The sequence below is a fragment of the Lonchura striata genome, chromosome 18 (assembly GCF_046129695.1).
Source record: "Lonchura striata isolate bLonStr1 chromosome 18, bLonStr1.mat, whole genome shotgun sequence".
NCBI classification, from domain to species: domain Eukaryota; kingdom Metazoa; phylum Chordata; class Aves; order Passeriformes; family Estrildidae; genus Lonchura; species Lonchura striata.
The window spans coordinates 11,733,223-11,752,439 of NC_134620.1; the positions used below are offsets into that span (position 1 = coordinate 11,733,223).

The following is a 19,217-nucleotide window of genomic DNA, read 5'->3' on the forward strand; positions in this document are numbered from 1 at the left end:
GCTGCTGTTCCCTCCTGCTCCTTCCCTCTCTCCTACAGGGATTTGGGGACCAAACAAAAGCAGCCAGGAACTTTTGGGTTTAGTAAAATCATTTATATACATGATGGGTAATATTTACAATGTAATACTGATCCAAAAGGAACTAACGTGGAACACTGAGAAAGAGAAATGAGAACATTTTAACACACAGGAGTTAAACATGGGGTCAGACAGATTTCCAAAAGAAAATCCAGAAGTAATGACAGCAAAACTTTGACATGTTGCTATTTCCAATCAAAATCTCTTTCACTAATCAGGTTCTCCTAATTTTAATATATATAGAAAATCTTCAAATAATCAAGTCACAGGAGAAGCCAGTTATACAGAAAATTTTGAAAAGGTCAAATGATTTCAGAGATTTTTCTTCACTTAAATAAAATTCTAAAAAAAAAAAAAAACCAAACCCAACAACCTCCAGAGCTTTCCCACATATTTTTAGTGTTTTTACAAAGAAATTTTTCTTTGATCCCACACTTCCAGCTCAAGATATTTACAATATTCACAGTCTGCTATAAAGGATCAGTAGATTTATTACCAAGTCAAGCCTTAGAGAATCAAGACAAGGTGTCTTGCATTTGCTTCAACTGAAAAATGAACTAAACACAGGAAGGAGAAAGTCAAATGTTACTTTCAAACTTGTAAATTAACCCATTAAAGTTATTGAACTTTGAAACGTAAAACAGAACTTTTCCAAGAGTAAAAAAATCACCTTTCCCATAGAAACAAAACCATTTGACCTTGAGTCTTCAAATTGTGTTTTCTTAATCTGTCCCTCCTCCCTCTGCTTCAGATCTCATTTATCACAGAGAAGAAAATGTAGATTAAATCCATCAAAAGCAGTTCCTTGTAGCAAAAGCCCTTGGAAATTTGTACGAATGTTCCCATCTCAGGATCAGCAGCTCTTGGATGAAGAAAAGGAGGAATCCTCTAGCACACATCAGATCTCACCTTTCCCCCCTTACTGCACTTCCAACAAATTCTGGCTCCCAAAAATCTGCCTGAGGATTTCCCTCCTGGGAGGGCAGAGTCACAAAGAGCTTTTGGAGGGGATTTTTTGCTCTGCCGTTCAAAAAAAGGTAATTTCCTTGTTTCCATCTCTATCTGCCACATTTGAAAGTTTCAATTCCCCAGAAAGACATGGATTTCAACTTCAAAATGAAACCCTTTCAAGACATGACCTAGAATTAGAGGAAGGACAGAAATGCACGTAACAGGGCTTGGTGGTCCAGCCAAAAAAATGACAAAAAACTCTCAATTTTTGCTAATTCTCTTCAGTTTTCATCAACAGGACAGTGCACAAATATTCCAGGTAGTGTCAGAGGTACAATTCCAGCTCACACAAACACTCCCTGCTACCATCAGAGGGATAAACAGGGACTGTTCTTACCCTACAACAAATTAGGCATTGGAAAACTGTCCACAGGATTAAGGAAAGCTGACAGAACAGAAAACAAAGCATCTCCTTCATGTAGAAAAAACAAGCCACTGTTTAGAAAATTGTATAGAAAGAATCAGACACTGCTTTGCCATCCAGCTAAAGCTGCAAGAAAATTTTGGTATAGAAAAGAGACAAAAAAAGAACAAGGCTGGACTTTTGTAGGAGAGAATTGGGAGATTCATGGCTCAGGTTTGTCAATGTAAACCCAAAAACAGATGAGCTGTGAAAGACAACAACGTTCAAGGAGTGGTCACTGATGGCCCTGGGTTGGCACTTCAGTCTGCAGACCAAACTCACCCGATGTCTGCACGGATTTGGTACCAAAATAGCTCTATAAAAAGCCTCCGCCCGATCTCGAAAGAAAGAGAAGCAGAAAAGGTAGAAAACTAGAACTATGTACAGATTCTTGCCATTGGTTTGCTTTATCAGGATTTAAAAAAGCAGCTTTTGGAGCCAATGTTCCAGACTAGAGTAAGAACCTGCCCTGGGGAGCAGGGAACAGCCCTGCAGTTGTGGCTCCCCCAAGAAGGAGCTCGAAGGCATCAGAGATGGGAATTTGGGCTCCAGAGACAAATCCCAGGGGTTCCCCAGAGCACTGGGAGCCTGCCAAACAAGAGGACAAGTCAGAACCCAAGCCTTGGATCTTCTAGGAAGGAAACAATGGGAATATGGGGGTGGATCCCAAACAAACAAAGCCCAGGCTGGTCTCAGTCCATAGAAGATCCCACCATGGAAATTAAAAGAACTTGTGCATAAGGACTTGAACATTCTTCTGTTCTGCTGTTGGACAAGGTGAGAAAAAGAAGAGTTTTGTGCTGAATGGCTGATTCAGCCTGAAAAAAGCTCTGAGGAAGATGAGGAGAAAGAAAGAGAAGAGGTTAAGCCTTAAAGAGGGCTTCTCCTGAGGGAGATGGGGAAGATGACAAAAAAAAGAGTCACTGCTCAGAACTGAAAATTTCAGCAAGCACATGGCCTCAGGTGCCTGGGCCAGGCACCAAGCCAAACTGAAAGGTATTTAATTGATTTTTCTCTACCTAAAGATCTGGAATTTAGGTGCCAAAAGGAGCTGTGAATTTGCATTTCACAGCACTTGCTTCAAGTACTCACTGAGCAGGGGCTTGAGAAACTGTGGCTCTCCTTCGCATACAGTCACTGCAGGGGCTGGATGTGGCAGGTGAAAGGCAGCTTCTGCAACTGGTTATTAAGAAAAAGAATGGTTTTTAACAATAAAATCCACCCCATTTTTGGGGCTCATGATTAACAGTACATAAGTGATCATATATACCTCGAGGAACTGAGTTTTAAAAAAATATTACAGTACCAATGATTTTTTTTTTGTATCTACAACTATACAGCATTTTCAAGCAGTATGGAAATTTCATGAAATAATTATGATTTATTAATTTACATAAAAATACTTTTTACAGTTAAAGAATAAATCTTAAATGGTAAAAAAAATAAGATTAAGAAGCTCCAGCTATTGAGAGTCATGGGAGTTTGTTTGCTCTTCAATCACTTGTTTGACAATTTCTGCCAGTTTTAGTCGATCCACTTTGTCTGTGAATCCTCTACCTGGAAGGGAAAAAACAGGGAATCAGCTGGAGCTGGGCACAAGGAGGAAAGCAATCCCAGCTGGAATTAAACAATGCTTCACACAGACTTAGGACAACAGCAGCACAGGATCCAAAAGAACTTACAGACCATAGTTCTGTTGGGAAAATGGAGCAATTAAAGATCTCAATGAAAGCCAAGCACATAGAACAGAGGAGGAAGCAGGATCAAGCCCTTGTGAAGCTGACTGATGCTCCTGGTCCCTTTCATCCATCAGCACCTGCACCTGGGGGCTGACATCTCTGCAGCTTCTTCTGTCCAGGAGCCACCTGAGCATTGCCAAGGTGTCTGTCCTGCTTTCATTCTGCTTCCCCCCAAGCTGAGCTGCAGAGCTGCTGTGCTGAAAGGGGGGAGCAGCCTCCAGCAGAAAGAGGGAATAAACAGCTGGATGGAAAGCAGCTCAACACAGCTGAAGAGGTTCCTAAAAGGATTGGAGAATCTTGGCATGGTTGGAAAGGACCTTAAAGGTCATCTGGGCAGGGACACCTTCCACTATCCCAGGTTGTTCCAAGCCCTGTCCAACCTCTCCTTGGAGACACTTCCAGGGATCCAGGGGCAGCCACAGCTTCTCTGGGCAACCTGTCCAGGGTCTCCCCAGCCTCACAGGGAAGGGTTTTTTGCATATATCCCATCTATTCCTGCCCTCTGGCAGTTTAAAATCCCCCTTTTCTACCATCATCCATTTGTGCTGTTACATTCCTGGTGCCTCTGAAAACTCAACCCTGACCCTCAAATAGAAATTTCAAAGTAACATTTTCACCCCCATTTTGGGAGCACCAGTTCTGGCAGAAACGATAGAACAGTGGCAAAACCTAAATCAGCCCAAATCCAATCAATTTGGGGTTATTTCCATAGCAAGAGGTCTGTTCTTCCCACTTTTTCACATTCCCTGTGGGAGAGCAGGAATTCTCACCATTCCAGCTGAAGCTCTGCAGGGTGTCTCGCAGCAATTTGCACTCCCTGTTGTATTTCCAGGCCTCCTGCATCACTTCATTCAGCTTCTCATCTTCATTCTCTCCTGTTTGGGACAACAGAGAGACACAGGAGGTTTGGACTCATGCCTCACTCAGCAAACTGGGCAGTTATTCCTGCTGACCACACACAAACCAGGAAATGGCTTTTAAACCATATATTCCTGTTTTAACAGTTCTGCATGTCACTAAAATTCCACATAAATCCAAATCCCAGCTCAGAGGCTGCCCAGTTTTCTTCCTTCCTCACCACTGGCACAGACAGACCCACAGTCAGGGTCTTGCATGTTTAGGAATAAAAGGTTCTTAAAAGCAGCAACCTTTACCAGCCTGTGGTAGAATGCACTGAGCAATCACATCTCTCAGCTTCTCCAGAGCCACGTTGGAATCATTGCTTCCATTCTCAGGGTCATGGATGTAAACACCATCCTTTGGCTTGGTGCTGCACAAGAAAAAGAGGGAAATAATTAGAATTTGGGTGCGGCACAAGCTCATTACTTGTTGTGTAACTGCTCCAGTCTAACACAGCTCCTTCCCTCTCTGGGAAATTGGGAGATGGGTTCAGCATTAATTATAATTCTTGTCCTATATTATGAGATAATTTTAAGTATGGAGAAAAAGGAATATTCCTTTAAATTACTTCAAATAAGGGTAATCCTACAATGTATGAGTCTATTTTTCAGATTAATTGAAACAAAGACAAAGAGAGGTTACCTGACTGCTTCAGTAACTAAATGTCAGGATGAGAAAAAAAATCTTATAATTCTTTTTCTGCCTGCCTTATCTTACATGTGACCCATCATCCCATAAGGAATCTGTTCAATGCAGGAACAGTGTCCAGCCTCCTTCCTGCCCTCACTGGCACATCTTGGCAGAAAAACCACACTGTGCCACTATTACTTGTCTGAGCAACACCAGAAGTGTGTTAAACCATCACAGCTGGGCCTGTGCCATTCCCAAAGCCATTTCCCAGCCATCCCAGCTGGCTCCACGTTGTCCTTCCAACCCCAGCTTTGGAGTTACCCCAGGAGTTTCCGCTTGCGCAGGATCGGGTTGTTCACGGAGTGAAGGGGTTTCAGGCTCACTTTGAGGTCTTGGATTCTCATGTTTGCAAGTTGTTCTGCATGAGCCTGTTGGATCCCTGCCACCATGGCCTGGAAAGACAAAAGGGGCACTTGGTGCAACAACACATGGACAGTGTTTGCCATGGCCAAGAAAAAAAAAAAGGAACCAAAATCCAATTTATTATGGAGATGTGCAAGAAAAATCAGGTTTGCGTGAAGCAAGGTATGTTAAGAACTAAAATCAGTCACAAAATATCCCTGGGGGAAACAGGATAAAGGATCATCTCCTTCTCATGTTCACAAGATTGACTGAAATCCTCTTTGAGCAGAAATTATTAGTGAGGTCATTGCTGTAGTGGGGATAAAACATGGCAAAAAGAGGAAAGACCTATGGAAGATCCCTCAGGCTCTGCTTTCTACCATCAGCAGGTGGCTGCTCATTACACCAATCTGGGAGCATCTCCTTCAAGCCCAAATTTCACATCTTATTCCCATTTCCATTTCTGTTTCCATTTTCTCCCTACAACCTCAGGCTCTCCTAAAGCAGAAGAGAAGCTCCTTATCTGCATAACCCCACGTCAAAAATGCCTTTCACCCATCCCAGAGCTCTCCTGCTCCTGTGCAACATTCCTGACCAAATAACTGCTGCTCAGACCTTGTCCATCATCAGCTGGGCAGAGGGCAAGATGTTGTCCAGGGCTTCTGTGGAGTTGAGCCAGGGATGGTCCAACACCCCCTCAATGGTCAGACGTTCCTCAGGTTTGACCTTCAGCAGCCTGGGGAGGAAAGAATAAATCCCTAAGAAGGGGTTTGTTGATTTACAGAGCTTTTAAGTATGTTAAAGGCCAAAAAAGCAGCTTTTCCAAGAGCTCCAAACTGCCCCAAAATGAGCCCAAAATCTGTCCTAGCTCCCTGACCTCTCTGTGGTTTAATGCTGTCACAGCTCATCCAGGGCAATCCAGCACTCAGGGCAAAGGAAGGTGCTAAAGGCATTCCTGGGATACTCCTGTGCTGCTGAATTCCACAGCTGCTGCTCCCAGATGGGAAATCACCTTCCAGAGGAACTGGAAATTATCCAGGCTGGCACTCTCTGGAAATGCACTCCCACAGCTCATCCCCAGAACAGGTCACACTCATTCCAAGGACTCTGGGCATGGAAACTTTGTGGGATTCACTGCTCCCACCATACTACTCCTCAGCTTTTCTCCCCCCTGAATAGTCCTCAAGTAATGAACACTTTGGTTCCAGCTCCTCCAACTTTATTCCAAGATTGCTGAAAACTCCATGAAATCAATTTTTTTTTCCTAGCATGAAACCCTGGAAAGAGGATTTGCAGATAAATTTGTGTTCTCATGATGAGCACAACTAAATAACAAAGCAAGATTTCCCAACGAGTGCTGACAAGTTACCCCAAAGTCTGAATGAAAATGGGAATGACTCCATGAGGTTGTCACACTTCCTTAGAGAACTCCAGATCAGCTTCTTGGCTGCAGAGCACAAGTGTTTAATGTACCAAGAAAGTGGAAATAACTTGTACAAAATGTCAGCAGCACCACGGGGGAGAGCACAAATCCCACTTGTTGCCAACCGGGTTAAGCTCACTTTTGATACCAGACACGTGCATTCCTTTTCCATGCATTTTCCAAATCCTAACCCATTATTAAACCCTCATCAAGCTTGAGGTCAGAAATCAGCCTGGATCCATGTGACAACATCCTGAGAGCTGAGTTTCATGGGAATTCTAAAAGACAATGAAACCTTTTGCCTGTGGAGTTTCTGTGTGAGAATAAAGAGCTGACCATGGTTTAAAGGAAAGTTAATTTGGTAAAAGGTTGGGGGTTCTCCTGCACAGCTCTAAAAAGGTCCCAGCATCCTCTCCAAACAATGTGAATCCTTGGAGAATTTACAGTACATCTCAGGAGCCAATGACACTTTTAAATTACTTCCCCAAGTGATTTTTTTCCCCCTATTTATATTGCTTTTATTCTCTCAGTTCCTGTGGTCATGCAAAGGCAGTAAGTCCCTGTCACTTTTTCAAAAATAAGTGAGGTCAAGCCCTAATCAGTGCCACGCTCTTGCTCCCAAACAGACCAAGTCTTTGAAACACTCCCTGCTGAGGGATGTGCCCTGCATGGAAAACAGACTCCATTAGCATTTGGAATAAAACATCCATGCAAAACCTTATCTGAGTCTGGCATCTCATGACAGATCTTGATCTCCCTTTCCATCCTCCTGCCTGATTCTTTTTAGGCTGTGTATGATGTGCACAGGGATTTAGGGGACAGATTTACCACATCCCATTAAAGGCACTTGATTTTCACAGGAATTCAAATGTTATCCCAGGAAATCCACGCCAGTTTGTGTTATCTGAAACCCTTCAGTGTTCCCACTCCCCTTAAAGACTCAATACACAATTCACCCCAACAAAAGAGACATCAACATTAAACACTTGGGCAGGGAAAGAAAAACATTTTGCAGACTTGGTTTATGCTGAATGTAACAGAGAATTTGTCAGCTGGATGAGCTGCAGACAATCCTCACTGCTGGGATAAGGCATTTCCAGGTGCTTTTCCACTTCCTTAACATGGAAACATTCAAATTCCTCAACACAAGCACAGAGCAACACCAGAGTTTCCTGCAGGGACTCACTTTCTGACAATGTCTTTTGCCATTTCTGAGATCTGGCTCCACTCTTCCTCTGGGAACTCGAAGCTTCCTGTCATGATCTTTTTCCTCATGTCCTTGGGAATCGTCCGGCTGTGGTGCTTGGAGTAAAAAGGGGGGTACCCACACAGCATCACGTAGATAATGACCCCCAAGGACCACAGGTCACAGCTCTGCAAGCAAGAAAAGGGTCACTTTGGGGAGAAGTTTGCAGCAAATAGTGGGGGAGTTCTGATAAAAGTTCTGTGCGATTCCCTGGGGGAACAGAACCAGCTCAGCTCCTCCTCCAGATCCACCTTCGTGGATAAATCTGGCTGCTGTGACAAGGCAGTGCCCTGCTCCAAGCTGAACAACTTCCAGGTGGTTGGGAATTGTCTGGGAACAGCCAGGGCTGCAGAGGTGTGAGAGGTTTATTGCATCTCTCGGGATACCTCAATCCTACCCCTAATCCCATGAAGGAATCCAGTTGTTTATAATGGGAGACTGAAAACAGAACAACCATCCAACAAGGGCACCAGCAGGGATGTGAAATCAGAACTGTCTTGGTGGCAGCCAGGGACAGGAAGGAGCCAGGAGCAGGACTGCCATGGAAGGACAGAGCACCTGGAAGCTCTCAGTGTCCATTCTGGGCAGCCAGGTGAGCACCAGGTGCTGCTTTTGCAGAATCACACCTGGGGACAAGGCCCTTCCCTCTGCAGCCTTTTCACCCAGTGCCACCGGGGCTGCACACAGCAATTCTTCACATGAAACAGGGAAAGAAAATCACTCCCACCTTGGAAATCCCAAATCAAGGGACAAGAGAGAGAAGAAACAACTCCAGGTGGAAACACCATTGGTACATTCTAAGGAGTTCAGAAGCAGAATCCCAAATTAAGGGACAAGAGAGGGAAGAAGAAACTCCATGTGGAAACACCATTGGCACATTCTAAGGAGTTCAGAAGCAGAATTGTCTGCCTCAATCACCAACCTGTCTCTCCAGGATGGAGAGGCAGTCAGAGCCCTGAGGAAGGCAGATTTGTGATGCAGACTAATTAACATTTTCTTTAACACTCTCTGTGAGGCTACAAAATGCTAACACTGCACATCAAATACCTGCTCAGGCATGCAGTGAAATAAACAACCATCCCTAGAGCTGCAATCAGGGCACATCCTTACATTCGGATCACAAAGCAGATAACTTGAATTAAAATTGACACACCCTGAACACTCAGTGGTTCAAGCACTGCTCAGCCAGCAGGAGACAGTGATGAGGAGGAAAACGTTTTGGAATGCCCAAAAAAGATTATGACCTTTCAGGCCATTTCCTGAAACGATTTTGCCAAGATTCCAGCAGCTACACAATAAATTCTTGGTTGTTTTCCAGAAGATCCAGGTAGAGAGCAGTTTCTGGCACAGCTGCCTGAGCAAGGAATGCTCTGCACATCCAGAAACTCTGGTAGCAGGAAAGAGATTCCCTCATGGCCTCACTCCAGCAGAGTCATTCTACTCTCCAAAATATTGTTCATATTTAGTGCTCCTTAAAAGCTTTTGCATATTTATCCCCCCCTTTATTAGAGGATCATTAATTAGGTTTGCACTAAATGTGCATTTTATTATCTCTATCAGAAGCACCAGTGGGGTGGGGAAGACTTTTAAAGAGGTTTTCCAGCTCACCTTGTTGTAAGTGTAAGGGGTTGGAGAGGTGGGGATAATACCAGATTTTTCTTTCTGATGTCTTCTTTGTGCCTCCAATACCTGGTGGGAAGGGAAATAAAAACAGACAAACAAAGAAAGATCCATCTAATGAACAGGCAACACAACCAGCAAAGCCTATGCCAAAGATTTCTGATGACTTTCCATTCAGGAAACTTATTCCAGCTACTGAAGACTACCAAACTCCAGTTTTTCTCCCTAAGAAAGACTGGAGCTTTCACCATGGGAAAATACTAAAATATACAATATTTCAGGGCACAAAATCTCCAGTTCTGCCTGAATTAAAGCAGTTGCTCAAAACCTCCAACCCCTCCATGCTTGGAACCAGAACCTAAAGAGTTTTTGAAGGGTAACCCAAGCTCCAGAGCTGTCCCTTTTTGCCCTCCCAGAACAAATCCTATCAAATGTGTCCTTTCCTGATCCAGTCTGTGGGTTTGGGTTCCAGGGAGCCCCAGCAGGCTCCAGCTGAGGAATTTTATGAATTTTCAGGGCATGTTCGTTGTCTGAACTGCCCTTCCCAGTGATTAAAGGCAGCCCAGCACTGCAATTAAATCTCCATCTGCAGCTGCTTTTCATTTTCTCCAGGACTCCAACACAAAGGACAGGAGAGGTGGGGGAAAGCAGCACTACAAAGAGCAGCCTGTGTGTAATTATAGATTGTCTTTAAAGACAGAGGGGCCAGGCCAAGGTGCCCAGGTACCAACCCTCTGCCACTGCCCTTTGTGAGCAACCACCTTTTCAGAAGCTTTTTGTTGCAGCCAAGTCCTTTTTAATGAAATCCTGAATGAGCTTGAGCTGGAGGAAGGGTGGCAAAGCAGGGATTTCTCCAAAGCAGCTGCTTTAATACAGCTAAAGGCCAACTGCCATCATCAGGGCTGAGCAGAGTGGGAAATCTGCCTTATCAACAGATCCCTGTGGCACTCCAGCTCCAGAGTGGAGGGATTCCTGCAAGATTCCTGCACTCAGAGCCCTTCCCAGGGCAGCAAAGGGGGTTCAAATGATGTGGGTATGGAGGCTCAGGCAATAAATGATCCCACTTCAGCCCAGAGCAGGAACTGGTTCATACCTGAGGTGCTACATAATAGGGAGTGAACTGGGGTGTCATCAAGTCACCTTGGTCTACTTTGGCAAACCCAAAGTCACACAATTTAACAGGTGCATCCTAAAATAAGGAGAAGAGGCTTTATTAGACAAATCTCATTAAATCAGCTTTTTTAACACATAATTTTCCCCCTGCCCTCATCTCACCTTTTCCAAACGTTCTCCTCATTGTATTTATACCCTCACACTCCACCAGGTCACAAAGTGACCTTTCCAAACAAAGGTTTTGCTTTTCTGGTGCTCTGGGCCAGGAACAGCCCCCTCAGGGATTGGGAAAGCTCTGAGCCCCTTGTAGGGGCATATCTTCATATCCAGGCTGGTTGTGAGCAGGAGAGACAAAGAATTGTTTGGATCTATCAAAGCACCTCTAGGCAGAGGATCAGAACATCCTGATGAGGGGGCAAAGCTGGGTCCTGTGTTCAGGTGGAGAACCTGACTCCTGTTTAACAGGAGCAGCAGGGACTCACTGCCCTGCAAGGAGATCAGGGGATGGAAAAGCACCATTCAATTCAATTTTGATACCAAACATTCATGTCCTTTTATCACTACTCTGAAAGTCACCCATGAGCCACTTCAAAGAATTCAGCAGCAAAAGAATTTCAAATGTTCATCTTACCAGAGAGTTATCCTTGAAGAGGAGATTCTCAGGCTTGAGGTCTCTGTGTGCAATGTTTAGTGAGTGGCAATGCTGCAAAGCCAAAGCTATCTGGAAAAGGGCACAATAAATCAGCTACAATCACCGACCTCCTCCTGCAGCCTGGACATTTATTTCAGCTTTACAAAGGACATTTCCAAACCCAAACATTTTCACTCCACTTGGGTAGAGTTCTCCTTTAGGACAAGCCTGATCCTGCTGCAGTGATGCAGTGAAGTGACAGCTGGGACATGAATTCCACAGAAAGCAAAAGCCAGGCTGGCTTGGGCTTCCCAACCTCCTCAGTTTGGGAACTCAAGGCATTGAGAGCCTCCCCAAAGTGAAGCAGGTGGTGCCAGTGCCCCTTTCCTGCTGTGCCAGGGCTCCAGGGTGCTGCCCCTGCCCAGCAGTTCCACCCTGCTGGACACTCCCAGCAGTGAGTTTTTGCTTCAGGATTCCAGGGAATCATTCACTGCACTTGTTCCTGCCTGGAGGCAGTTTTATTTAATTTTGGATGGTACTGCCTGCACTTTAATCATTCTGTGGATATCCCAAAGAAATGCATTCCTGGATTGTTTCAAGGATGCTTTAGGAACCTGCAATCCAGGCAGGAAAAGCTCCAGGGACTGCACATTTCCAAGTGCAATTCATTTAAAGAAAAGCCAAGTATAAATATTTAAACAGCATTCCTGAGACAGAAGTGAGGCACAGCCTCACAACCCTTATTTGGAAGTATCCCTGCTGGATTCTGTAGGATCCTGCCCAAGTTTAGAGTCCTTAAAACCCTCCAAATTACTGTCATAAGAGAACCTCACTGCTCATTTAGCTCAGCAATAAATACAAACGCATTCCCAGAGAAAATGAGGCAGTGCTCTGAAAAGCTTTAACCATTCCTGGGTATAAGACAAGGATGAAGAACCACCAGAGAAAAGACTTTTAGAGAGATTTTCACATTTCAAACTTCATTTCTATGAACATTAAATTGAAGAGTTACTTGAGACATGAATAACCCAAGTGTACACAAAGAATTCAGACCAAAGTCTTGACTTCTGGTCAAGTTTGAAAGTTTTCCCCACCATGTCAGAATCGAACAGCCCAAAGGACGTCAAACAAACTGTCAAGAATAATTCTATACTTCCACCTCATTTCTTTGTTGGATGAGACCAAAAATTACAAGCACAATTAGCATTTCATTAGAATCAAGTCAAAGCACAAAAGTAACACAGATTTTTTGCCCCAGGTTCAAACATTTTCTCTCCAGCTGAGGGGAACTGGGGATCCCAGCACTGAATTCCACAGAGATTCTTCTGAGAGTCCCACCAGCAACAAAAAACCTGATGGACACCAAAACCCCCTGCAGAAACCACCATGGAGATTATAAAATACAGCACTCAGGAGTGAGCTGGGAGAGAAAGGGTAAAGGAAAAACAACATTGGAACAAACAGACACAAAATCAGAACAAACAGACACATTCCTTGGTATCTTCCAGGAATTCCACAGCCCAAGCCCAGAGCCCAGCCTGAAAACCCCTGGCCCAGAGGAGAGAAATACCAAGGGGGTCACGGAGGTTCCAGAGCTCAGGAGTCCTGCTGGAGGCAACACTTTTAGGACAAGAAGAATGACAAAATTCTCTTGAAGTCTTCTCTAGACCAGGTGTGGAAAAGCAATGTTAAGCACAGCAGCCCCAGAGAACAAGCCCACACCTTCAATCCTTTATTCCTAGTAAAGCTTTGGCATTGTCACTTATAACAAAGCAGGCAATGATCATCGGATCAGAACTGAGGAATCTTTTAATTCAATCCTTTTTCCCCACCCTTCCAGCCCCAGGAATTGTCCCTACTTTAGCCAGAGCATGATGGATTTGCTGGGACAGGGGGTGACTTGCCTGCTTTGTTACTTGGCTCGCTTGCTTCTCAGTAAAGTGCCGGTGCTGGCTGATTCTGTGGAAGAGCTCTCCCCCTTCCATCATCTCCATTACAATTAGGAGCCGAGCCCTGTTCAAAAGCATTTCATGTTGTTACATTAAAAAAATCATCCAAAAGAACAGAATTGCTAAGCTAAGAATGCATATTTCACACAAACACTGCTTTCTCTGCGCTGCTTTCGGGGCCATTTTGGTGCTGTCGTTTTGCCTTTGAGTCTAAAATCCTCAGGATTTTCTGGCTCCCAGTAACTGGCAGCCAGGAATTTCCAGTTTGCTCCTCCTGATGGGCTCCCACATCCAGCTGGAACAAACTGGACACGGATACATCCAGCTCCACCCTGGATGGAGCTGGAAGCCATGTGGACACTCCAAGGGATAACTCTGCCCTCAAGGATTACACAGCACATGGATGCTTTTGAGTCTGGATCCCCCATTATTTTAATTTACAGCTTTACTGCCATAAGTATGAAGGATAAAAAAAAGGAAGGTGGAGATCAGGGCTGCCAGATCCTCAAGCAATTAACTCCCAGTTCCCACCACACAGCAAAATCAGCTACACCAGAGCCTAAGACAGGTCTCAGCTCTTTCATTCTCCCAGCTCTGATGATTTTCTCCACTAAGATCCTATCAGAAGACAATATTTTTATCCAAATGTTATAATGCACCAAAAAAAAAAAAAATCACTCTGCTCCATGTTTTCCTGTGTTCATTTTAAGCAGGACAATGCACTGAGAGTTTTCAAGGCTGAATTTCATATTTTTAGAAACAACTCTTTCACACAATGCAGACTGAATCAATGGAAAACCTAAAAAAATGGAGATGCATTCAAAACAGGGAGTAAAGGAGGCAAAATAATTTAAATACACAAAAGTCAGAAAAAAAAAAACAAAAAACAAGAGCTGCTTGGTCTGCAGGATAATTATTACACCTGGGACCCCCTTGAAATAATAATTTTGTGATTAAAACCAAACCAAAACAAAGCAAACTCCACTATACCTTGGGCTAAACATGGAAAACAAGCGGTGGGAATGAATCACCCTATGTAATCTTACCTGGGGCTGGATTCATGTGGGAACTGCACACTGTTAGCATAAACTTCAATTATTTGAACAATATTGGGATGTGTTGCACACATCATGTGCAGACGTACCTTGAAGAGAAGGGAAGAGCTGTTACTGCACACAGGGACAGGCACAGAGCCCTGCTGAGCTCGGGATAAAAACACCCCAGCCTGGCCCCCAAATCTCTGACAGATTATGGATTCACACACAGAGCTCTGGGAAAAGCTCAATCTTTGAGATCTTTACAGGAATTTAAAGACAGAACCAGCTTTAAAGTAGCAACGTAGCACTTCAGTGGAAGTGACAATGAATGAATGAACCCTACAATTCCATCTTCTGGCTTCTCTCATGGCTAAGCATTCACAAGAGCTGGAACATCACCTCCTGTCCCAACATTCAGGGATTTCCCCCGCTTTAAAGCTCCCTGGGCTGTTCAATCAAGCCAATTCTTGGTATTTTTATGGGAATTTTAAAGGAGAATTTGCTCAGTAAGAAGAAATGGAAGTTGCCTAAACCTCGAGGACAATTGATCCTTCTTTAAATTCCCCACAGCTTGGAGGAGTGCCTATCATTCCACAGGCTGACAGTCTGGCACCTCAGGAATTCCCAACCTGTGTCAGGAGCTGCTTTAGGTCCTGGCACATGGAAAAATCCATTTCCAGAACAACTTGAAGCATTCTTGGGGCAGTGATATCCAAGAGTGAGACGTATGGCAACAAAATTCCCTCTCAAACTGGTTCTGTTCCATTACAGGGAGAAGAACAGCTTTAAAATACAGCTCAATTAATTAGAAAGAAATCTCTGGAAGCACAGCCAGCAAATGGGGGTTTGGTGGTGGGGTTTTTATGTTTAAAAAAATCCAATAATTGAAGGTTTTCTGGAGAGAAAAGCAGGAACTGTACCTCATTTCGAGCTTTTGGACGATCGAGAAGGATTTTCAGTGCAAAGCGTTCTTGGGAGGATTTTTTCATGCAGACTCTGGTATTACAGCAACAAAATCATTCAGTCAGCAAGGAGGTTAAAAAAAGACACCTGAAACAATTGATCTGTAGCTCTGAGTTTGCTCTCCACGTGGGAATTCCCAGGAATGCCCCCCAGTCTGGGACACATCCCAGCTCTCACCCTAAATTCAGCCTCAAGAGAGATTTTGGATGGAAATAACCCAAAGCACACCTGAACACCCCCAGTGCTGTTGGAATAAATGAAGTGTTTAGAATAGATAAAGTGGTTTGGGAAGGAAATCCTCATTTTGGCTGAATTTTTTCTCTTCCCCCCACTCCCCCCTCCATTTAACAATTGAGGAAAGGGCCCATGTTGGAACAGACAGCCAAAAGAACAAAGCACAAAATGGGTGTTTGAATGAAACAACACAAAAAGGATGAGGAGATCCCAGACAGGAAGAAAAAAGATGGGAAAAAAGGACAAAGGGAGCACCCAGGAACAGCAGCACAGGGGTTTTCCAGCACAAATTCCCATTTTCTGAAGGGAAAGGCTTTGCTGGAGAAGTGTTTTGCTTCCCAGAAAGCATCCAGGGGTTAGAAATCCATGAGGAGCAGGGCTGGGATGAAAGTGGAAAAGCTGGAAAAACAACTGGGAAAGCAGGGAAGGGGCAGTGCAGGGGGGCTCAGGAGGAATTTCTGGTGTCATTATTCCACAACCAACTCCTGCTCCTGCCTGGCTGTGGGAACACACCAGGACAGGGAAGGGAGGAGAAGTTTTCCTTCCCAAATTCCCCCCAAAAAAGACAAAGCCCCTCCTGCATGACCCATGTGGGGCAGAGTTATTTGCTGGTTTTAATTTTTTATGTATCCCATCATCACATTTAGTGAAATATTCACTGAATCCTCCACAGGGCAGGGACAATGCTGGGGTATTCCCTTACCTAACAGGCCCACTGATCCCAGCTCCCAGCTTCTGAGTCCAGTTAATGTTGTATTCCTCTAAAATTGAGGTTTCCTGTTCAGGAAGGAGCAGCAGGAGGGAAAACAGTCAATAAATACAGAATAAATAAAATTAATACAGCTTAAAAAAAAACAAAACAAAACAAAAAAAAAACAGCTCAGCAGATCTGAGTGCAAAAGTACCTGCTGAGGAGCTTGCTTTCCTGAGGAAAATTAAACATAAATCTAAACAAATATCAATGCTCATGTCATGATTTACCTGATTGAAATTGTTTCTGTGCAGCTGGAATTTCCAAACAGGGTTATTGAGAGCAGTAAATGTGATTTTGTGCTTTTAATACCCAAAGTGTACCAAGGGCATCTCTCCCTGGCTCAATTCCAGCTTCCTACCTATAAAATGCATTTTTTGGTCACAGAAAACTTAAAATTACAGGTTTCAAACCATTGGAACCATCACACTGTAAATTAAACCCTGCTTGCTTAATTTCGGATTTTTCTGATCATGAACCAGGCTCCTTTTGTCCAAATCCACCCAAATAGGGCTGGGTTTTGTTAGGCCACAGCTTGGGTGCTCTCAGGCTTAACCACATCCCAAGGCAGGCTTTAAATCCAGCTCAGAGCTTTGATTGATGCCCTGAGCTGGGCCTTTGTTCCTTTATTAAATTCCTGCCTCAGCTCAGGATAAATCACAGCCAAAGGAGCTGCTGCAACAGCAACACAAGGAAAAAGAATTCCCAAATACATTGATTCCCATCCCTTCATCCCAAATTACATGGATTGACATTCCTTTATTCCAAAATATATTGATTGATATCCCTTTATCAAAATTGTACTGATTCCCATCCCTTTATCCCAAATTACATTGATTGATAACCCTTTATCAAAATTACATTGATTCCCATCCCTTTATCAAAATTACACTGATTTTCAAATTACACTGATTCCCATCCCTTTATCCCAAATTACATTGATTGACATGCAATAAATTATGATTTCTCGAAACTACACTGACTCCCATCCCTTTATCCCTAATTACATTTATTGATATTTCTTTATCAAAATCACATTGATTCCTATCCCTTTATCCCAAATTACACTGATCAACATCCCTTTATCCCAAATTACAGTGACATGTAATAAATTATTATTTACCAAAACTACATTGATTTCCATCCCTTTATCCCAAATTATATTGATTGATATCCCTCTATCAAAATCACATTGATTCCCATCCCTTTATCAAAATTACAGTGATTGACATCCCTTTATCAAAATTACACTGATTTCCATCCTTTTATCCCAAATTACACTGATTGACATCCCTTTATCCCAAATTACATTGATTGACATGCAACAAATTATTATTTATCAAAATCACATTGATTCCCATCCCTGTATCAACATTACACTGATTTACATCCCTTTATCCCAAATTACAGTGACACGTAATAAATTATTATTTATCAAAACTACATTGATTTCCATCCCTTTATCCCAAATTACACTGATTGATATCCCTTTATCCCACATTACATTGATTCCCATCCCTTCATCCCAAATTACACTGGTTGACATCCCTTTATCCCAAATTACATTGATTGACATGTAATAAATTATTTATCAAAATCATGTTGATTCCCATCCCTTTATTCCAAAGGAATCCCCCAGCTCCTCCCCAGTAGGGCACAGAGGAACCCTGCACGTGCTCAGCTCCAGACACACAAAACTCAGCCAAATCCCAAAATCCAGAGGGGTTTTTTCGTGGCAGGAACTCCGGGAAAACTGCCTGACATCCCAAAAATCAGGAATAGGGAACAGGGTCAGAAACAGGGTTCTGGCTGCTGGGAAATGTGGGGGAATTCTCTTTAAGGAAGGCTGTTCTTTGCTGTTTGATTTTGTAGCTGTCAAACCTGATAAATAAGAATATTTAATCCGTGGGACAGAGCAGCCAGCAAGCTTTGAGTGGTGCCCAGGTGCTGGAAAATCAATTTGCTTGGTGGTGGAATTGCCTTGATTAAGGAAAAAAAATTCCCAAATACCCTGGAAATTCAGGAAGAGGCCACCCCTGAGGGTTTCTAAAGGGTTTAGAAGGAAGGGGCAGAAATCTCAGTGGGTCCTAGGAATTTGTGGTTTTCAGGAGGAGCAGAAATCTCAGTGGGTCCCAGGAATTTGTGGTTTTCAGGAGGAGCAGAAATCTCAGTGGGTCCCAGGAATTTGTGGTTTTCAGGAGGAGCTCAGAGAAACTTCTGATGAACTCAGATAATTCTGTGATTTAGTGACAATAGAGCTCGGAAAGGGCAACAATGCTTGGGAAGAAGGATTTGGACAAAAGGAATGGGAGACTTAAGGGCCACGAGGATATTGGGGAGAACCCCCAAGAGAAGAAACCGAAAAACCCAAAAATGCTCCGTGTCTGAGTTGAAATCAGTAAAAGGGAATTCCAGCAGGGACAGATCCGGACCAGCCAGAGCCCCAGAGGAGGAGTAGGAGAGACTAATAACACGGCTAATGAGAGACTCATTAACCACCAGCGCACTAATTAACAAGAGAACTACACCACCCGTAGCCGACGAGCACCGATTCCTCTGTTGGCCGGAGCAGAAACTTCGCATCCTTTTGGCGCTCGGTCTGTGGGATCCCCAGCGAACCCCCCGAGCCTCCCTCAGCGGCCTCTGCTGAGGCAAAAAACCCCAAAATCCGCCACACCAGCGGCGACCCCAGCCCGGCGTCCCCCGCCAACCTTGATCGTCTTGTCCATGTCGCGATCCTGCGACATCGTCCCGCGGGGCGCGGCGGGGGCCGCGTCAGGCGAGGCGCAGCCCCGCAGGCTCCTTTGTGCCGCCGCTCCCGCTCCGCCTCATGCCCGGCCGGGCGGGCCGCGGGTACCGGAGCCCGCGGGGCCCGCGCGGAGCCGCCGCTCAACCGGGAGGAGCCGCCCGGGACCCGGACATCGCGGGCAGCCCCGCCGGCCGCCGCGGGCCGCCGCCGCCGCGCTGCCGCCGCCGCGGGCCGCACGGGAGGATGGAGCGGGACCGCCGCGCCCGCCCCGCGCCCGCCGCGGCGTTTTGGGAGGCGCCGCCACGGCGCTGGAGCGGTTCGCAGGCGGCGGGCGGCAG

The 19,217-nt window shown here is 44.6% G+C and overlaps 1 protein-coding gene across 3 annotated transcripts; it reads right to left on the reverse strand.

The window, feature by feature from the left end:
• Window positions 1-71: 71 nt before the first annotated feature.
• On the reverse strand, window positions 72-19,008 carry MAPKAPK5 (MAPK activated protein kinase 5). 3 transcript variants are annotated; one of them, XM_021544656.2, is made up of 14 exons: window positions 18,842-19,008; window positions 16,083-16,156; window positions 15,103-15,178; window positions 14,192-14,289; window positions 13,101-13,209; window positions 11,197-11,286; window positions 10,546-10,641; window positions 9,441-9,521; window positions 7,773-7,960; window positions 5,779-5,899; window positions 5,083-5,213; window positions 4,386-4,501; window positions 4,002-4,106; window positions 72-3,049 (listed from the first exon to the last, which is right to left on the reverse strand). In XM_021544656.2, the coding sequence occupies exons 1-14, from the start codon at window positions 18,875-18,877 to the stop codon at window positions 2,955-2,957; spliced, it is 1,416 nt and encodes a 471-aa protein (XP_021400331.1). In that variant the 5' UTR covers window positions 18,878-19,008; the 3' UTR covers window positions 72-2,954. The 3 variants fall into 3 exon arrangements, with proteins under 3 accessions (XP_021400331.1, XP_021400329.1, XP_021400333.1); XM_021544654.2 differs by having other exon boundaries at window positions 4,380-4,501; XM_021544658.2 differs by lacking the exons at window positions 14,192-14,289; window positions 18,842-19,008 and having other exon boundaries at window positions 4,380-4,501; window positions 16,083-16,114.
• Window positions 19,009-19,217: the final 209 nt, after the last annotated feature.

Bases quoted from the DNA above. Each gene is read 5' to 3' on its own strand.
- MAPKAPK5 (XM_021544654.2), bottom strand. From the start codon at position 18,877: ATGTCGCAGGATCGCGACATGGACAAGACGATCAAG. The intron at 14,290-15,102 runs GTACAGTTCCTG...CTTCTCTTCAAG, and splicing joins GTCCAAAAGCTCGAAATGAG to GTACGTCTGCACATGATGTG. The intron at 5,214-5,778 runs GTCTGAGCAGCA...TTGTCTTTCCAG, and splicing joins CCCAGCTGATGATGGACAAG to GCCATGGTGGCAGGGATCCA.